General features: G+C 37.5%; 1 protein-coding gene across 1 annotated transcript in view; it reads right to left on the bottom strand.

The window, feature by feature from the left end:
- Positions 1-3,901: 3,901 nt before the first annotated feature.
- The window catches only part of LOC124595108 (SAM and SH3 domain-containing protein 1-like), a 427,338-nt gene continuing 425,239 nt past the window's right edge, over positions 3,902-6,000 (bottom strand). Inside the window, exon 16 of the mRNA XM_047133709.1 lies at positions 3,902-5,432. Coding sequence (XP_046989665.1) covers positions 4,180-5,432 — 1,253 coding nt within the window. The 3' untranslated portion in view covers positions 3,902-4,179. The remainder of the gene's footprint in view (positions 5,433-6,000) is intronic.

Raw genomic sequence — 6,000 nt, 5'->3', positions numbered from 1 at the left:
AGATCCGAATGGGGGACTATTTTACCTCCGGAATATTTTACCCAAGAGGATGCCATCATCATTTAACCATACAGTAAAGCTGCATGCCCTCGGGAAAAATTACGGCTGTAGTTTCCCCTTGCTTTCAGCCATTCGCAGTACCAGCACAGCAAGGCCGTTTTGGTTAGTGTTACAAGGCCAGATCAGTCAATCATCCAGGCTGCTGCCCCCGCAACTACTGAAAAGGCTGCTGCCCCTATTCAGGAACCACAGGTTTGTCTGGCCTCTCAACAGATACCCCTCCGTTGTGGTTGCACCTACGGTACGGCCCGGCCATCTGTATCGCTGAGGCACGCAAGCAAGCCTCCCCACCAACGGAAAGGTCCATGGTTCATGGGGGAGGGGGGGGGGGGGGGGGGGGGAAGATAAGTATGGCATTTAACTTTGGTCCTGTGTGTCAGACCTGCACTTGAGTAGAGTATTAGTATCAGAGAAGAGAGTAATTAAGTCAATGCATGGATTAAGATCCATAGAGTCCTGTCATGAAAACTTTGTCCTACATAAATATAAATATTTAACAATATAGTTCTTATGCAGTATCTGTAAAAACTTATTATATTTTTTGTGAGTAGTGAAAACAAAGCTAATAAGTGCAGTGACATGCTTAATTGTGAGAGCAGAAGTAAGGATGTCAGTCAGAGGATAAAATTAAAAATAGCTGTCAGTAGTCCTTACATTAATTATTGCGAGTTCTAAGCTACATCTCTTCTGTCACAACATGTAATATATTTAGAATACTAAGATGAATAAATGTACCACTACTATATGTATTATTTATATCAATTTATTGCTCAACCTCATTATGATATTTGCAAAAGTCATCAGCTTGATTGCTACATGCAAAAAAAATTTAAGTCAATAAATAAATGTTCCTTTTGGTCAAGCCTGAACTGAAATTATGTTTAATGGTTGCAGATAGAGCCAATTTTCAGCAAACCATTGAGCAGCATTTTGCCACAAATATTATGTAACACTGAACAAATCTGCTGTGGATACTATTGTTATGAACCTTTAAGTTTATAAAAATGGTATCACATTCAGACCATATGCTTTTAAGTAGCATAAAAAATTCAAAGATGGCTAGGTAAATGGCAAAAACAGTGCTCTTTGTCCCCGGTACTGACAAAGCCAATGAAAATGTTGTTAGAGCGTGATAACTTTTAATTAAAACTCTGTTCATTGATTTTTGACTAATGATATGCAAATGTCAAAGGTATATGTAAAATTACTTCCAGATGTTTTGTCAGATGAACTAATGGAACACTGTGCATTGTTTTGTCATCGTCTGTCAGGATATTTGGAGAAAAATCAAAATTTTATGGACAGAGTGATAACCAGTGCGTACCATCTTCTTTGACACAAATGGTGTGCTTCACAAGGAGTTTACACCTGCCTGAGAAACAATAAACGTGAAATTTTATGAAGAAGTGCTTGAAAATTTGAGGATTAGGGTCTTCTGTGTCTGAAGGACGTTTCTGATAGCATCATTAGAAGTACTCATACAACGGACCCATCACGTTTAGATAACTGCATGTGAAACATTGGTCGAAGAGAGTGTGGCAGCACTAGTCTAACCATCCTACAACCCAGATCTGACTCTTAACAACTTTTTATGATTCCACCCAATCAAAAAGACATTGTATTGGGGTGGCTGATGTGGTCCGCACATTTTTGACAAGGTGCTCAATCAGGTAAGTAGTTAATGACTTCCAGAAGGCAAAAGTGTTAGCATTGCATGCATCAACGTGTGTGTGTGTGTGTATGGGGGGGGGGGGGGGGCCTATACTTGTTGGACAAACCCCATGTCACATTATATTTGGCATACTGATGTATATTCTCTGCACAGTGGATGTTGTGACCATTGTTTACTTGCTGAGTGCAGGCTCCAGGTAGTATAAGTTGTATTGGATGAAAGGGTCACAAAGTGACAACTATCACTCATTCGGTAACAACATCCAGGAATTATTCATGTCAAGATGATAAGTTCTGGCCTTACTGTCATCTGCTCATCCACTCCTACCAGGACACTTATTGACAAATGTGGTATGGTCACGGAATACCTGGATATGACATTTTACTGTTGTTTCATCTGGATATTGCACATTAGTAATGTATTCATGAATGTTGCAGGCCGATTATGAAGAGTGTAGCCAGCAGTCAGTTCAACACAGAGATAAAGACTGAGCTACACCACATACTGCTGTGCATCACTTGATAATATGTATCAATAGTAGAGGAGAAAGTTGAGAAAAAAGCTCATTGATACTAAAATTCACACTCCATCTGTCATGGAAGTTCCCTAGAGGATGGTGTCCAGCTCCTGAAAGAAAGATCCCGAGAGCCTTTCTGTGGAAGGGGGGGGGGGGGGGGGGGGGGGGGGGGGGCGGAAGATAAATTAAAAAAAAAAATGCAATTCTATCATAATAATGAATTTCTCATAGGGTTGTGATTATGACAATAGTATTCAAAATCCAGTCAAGAAGACAGCTTAATTTAATACACTCATGCTTTCTGTCAATTAATTCAAATGGTAAGAAAATAAAGAGTCTAGGCAACTGACATACTGTTCTGTATCTAGTCACCTTTATAGCCTATTACACACTAACATTCCTTCCTTCAGTTCAGCAAGATTCCTACCCCATGAAGCAGGATGCTGATGTTCTGCATTACCAGGGAGCCTGTCTGGTATTTTGAAGGTAATAGTTGTATTATTACTCAATTTTTATTCAATAGAAATGCTTTTGGTGTAGTGGCCTAAAGCAACTTTAACCATACATAACAGAGAAATAAAACTTGGTGTTTAACTTATAACAGGTACTCAAGTATACAAATTTCTGGAGAATTAATACAGAATTAATACATCAATCTTGAAACATTATATGAAGTCTTAGAAACTGTTGAGGCATGTCATTACTTGTATGCAACTATAAAAAAGAAGAACATCATTTTTTACAACTGATTATTAAAAAAAAAAACTGATTAGGTGGGAGTAGGATGAAGTCACCTGACAAAAACTAATTGGCTTCTGGAACAAAGAAGATCACCATTCAACAAAAGAGAAATATGTGGAGGAAATAAAAGCATTCACTGAGGAAGTCCATCCTGGAGTTCATATCATCGGAGACAGCTGCATCGCAATTCATGTTGCTTTTTATACCTTGAAGGTAAACTTTGTGATAGTGTAATTATTGCCGTACTTAATTCACTATAAAATGGCACTTTGTAATTCTCTGCTGTCACATTATATAGCACAACTAAGCCAAATTTAACAGTATTTCCCCTATCACCTTTTTCCATGGTTACTCACTTGACCAAAGGTCCAAGATGATTTTTCTGTATGAATAGTTTCAGGTCCTCCACTGCTTTCTCTCCCCCATTAAATGAAAGAACCACTAGTTTCAAGAGACAGCCAGGATTTCTGTCAGCTTTTATGTATATTTGTCAATCAATTACTTCTTGATGAGCAGATGTATTTCTGTCATTACTTGTTTTAAATTTTACTTTGAATAGTCTTTTCTTTATAAATAATATTGTTCTAATTAGTTTAAAGAAATAATAACCAAGCAATCAAATGAATTTTTCACATTATAGTCCATAAAATGCATATGGTTGGATTCTGTATACAGATATATAAATGTGTAGGAGTATAAAGGAGAGCACACCTTTTTGCTGGCATATTCAAAATTTTAGGACTGTTGCCACTTTCTCTTGTTTACTTACTTCACATCTTCTGATTTTTTCCCCTTCTGAACAATGATATTATGATCATTTTTCCTTTGCTTGTTTTCTAGCTACAATATTTTATTGTCCTCTTTGAGACAAAGGACAGATTGAAGGTATTTATGGTTCAACAATTCTGAAGTTTAAATTAAACTGCAAAAATGTTTTATTTCTGATAAAACATATGTCCTTGCTACAATATCTTACAATAATTTACAAGAGGAATTTACCACATTTTTACAATATTTTGCGATATTCAGAAACAATTAAAAATGAAATAACTAACAAATTATTTTAGTTCAACATTTTTTCATCTTTAAAACAATCAGGACTATACACAATAGTGGGGCTCAGGACTAGGAAATATGTTATTGACTAAATATTGATATGAATTGTCAAGCACATTGTCTTTAATTTTGGTTATTGATATGAATTTTTTTCAAGTTCTTGTAACATTACAGTATGTCCCTTGTTACTGTGTGTTGGTGAAGCTCTGTTGTTGTTAACACAGCCAAAATTAAGGAATGCTCTTGTAGGGCTGTCAATTACAGTCATCCCTGATGACCCAATTACATGTCCACTTCGACCTTCTCTTATGTTTGATGAAGACAAAGAGCTTGAACTTACTCCAGAGTCACTGGATTTTTCACTGAAGCTACAACCTCTTCCTCCACCTGTAACAATATTGCCACTCTCACAACCCAATCCAAGATCACTACTCCCACCCACCACATACTTCACCATTGTCAGCTTAGCATTTGTCTCACATGTATCTTCAATAATACCACAAGGGGGTGGTGAAGCTGACATTTCACTACTTACCACAGGAGAGCCATCAGAACCAAAAATACTTGGAGACTGTCTGCTGCTTGGTGACTCTAAAATTTGTTGCTTTTTACTGCTTCCACTTCGTGAACCACTAATTGGAGAAGACAGGGCTGGTGGAGCTCCTTTTCTAGAGGAATCGATAGATACTAACTTCCCTCGTGCTAATGTGAAAGAGTCTGCTGGGGTTCGTACAGGGGAGTTGGAAACACTGACCATGGACTTGTCCTGAGAAACTTCTGTAGCTGATGAAGCCGTAGTCCCAGACAGTGAAGTTACAGGAATATTTGGAAGGAAGTTTTGCTGTTGTGATAGCAATAGTTGTTTGTCCAATTCACTCATATCCAAAGATTCATGATGGGACAGAGCAGTGTGGACTGCATGTGAATGCTTGTCACTTACACCCACAATTTCATTTTTTACTGTGTTACTCTGGCTCTGAAAGAGCATACCCGAGTCCAAATTATTAGGAATTTCTTTTACACTGCTGCAATGCCTTAAATTTAAACCACAGTCTCTCACTCTTGAGCCAGTGCAGTCCACTTGGCTAGAACAATCCTGTTCACATTTCTGAGAGTGATGACTGTGATGGTGATGGTGCTGCATCACAGTTCCACTGTGTCCTTTCCTGTGATGATGGTGTTTGTGATGTGAATGCATTCTCTCTTTCATAGAAGCATCATAACATCCAGAGTCTCGAGGAAACTGGAGACGTTGAAATGAGGAGCATTTACTATTTGAACTGAATTGTGATGTTGAACATTCTGAATGCTGACTTATTGAGCCTGCATCATCTTCAGTACTTGAGTTTTGATCTTCTTCGTCTGTATCAACAGGACTTTCTGGAGCTAAAAAATGACAAAAGAAAATAACAAAGATCGTCAGATCTTCAGACAAAGAACCTTTGTTTCATTTTTTTAGAAGAAAAAAGTCTGGTAACAGTTCTGAGCTTGATATTATTAGTGGAAATTCCTTGATAGATTTCACTTAGTCTGATAGTGTAAGTACTTTGTTCTTTAAAATAAAAAATTAAAAAAGATGGAGGAAAACAAAAGGGAGAACACAATTTAATAACTGACTCTTTCTTTTTACACTGCAAGTAAATACTGGTAGTAAAGTCATTCTGATCTTCTTATAGTAAAATATTAAAAACACAAAAAATACACTGAAAATCCATAATGGAAGAGCAATATGGAAAGGTTAGATTTCTACTCATCACATAGAGTAGACTTTGATTGGCAGACAGGCACAATGAAAAAGACTGCTTGATATTATTGAGCTAGCAGTGTAAGTGCATCAACAGACAGAGACAAAACAAAACTCACACACATCACACAAGCACAGCTTACAAACACATAGCCATTGTCATCTCTTGGGCTAAGACCCAACTTCACCTGCATCTGCACTACCACAGCA

Source organism: Schistocerca americana, chromosome 1 (genome assembly GCF_021461395.2).
Source record: "Schistocerca americana isolate TAMUIC-IGC-003095 chromosome 1, iqSchAmer2.1, whole genome shotgun sequence".
Classification (NCBI taxonomy): Eukaryota; Metazoa; Arthropoda; class Insecta; order Orthoptera; family Acrididae; genus Schistocerca; species Schistocerca americana.
This window is presented reverse-complemented; position numbering and strand designations above follow the sequence as displayed.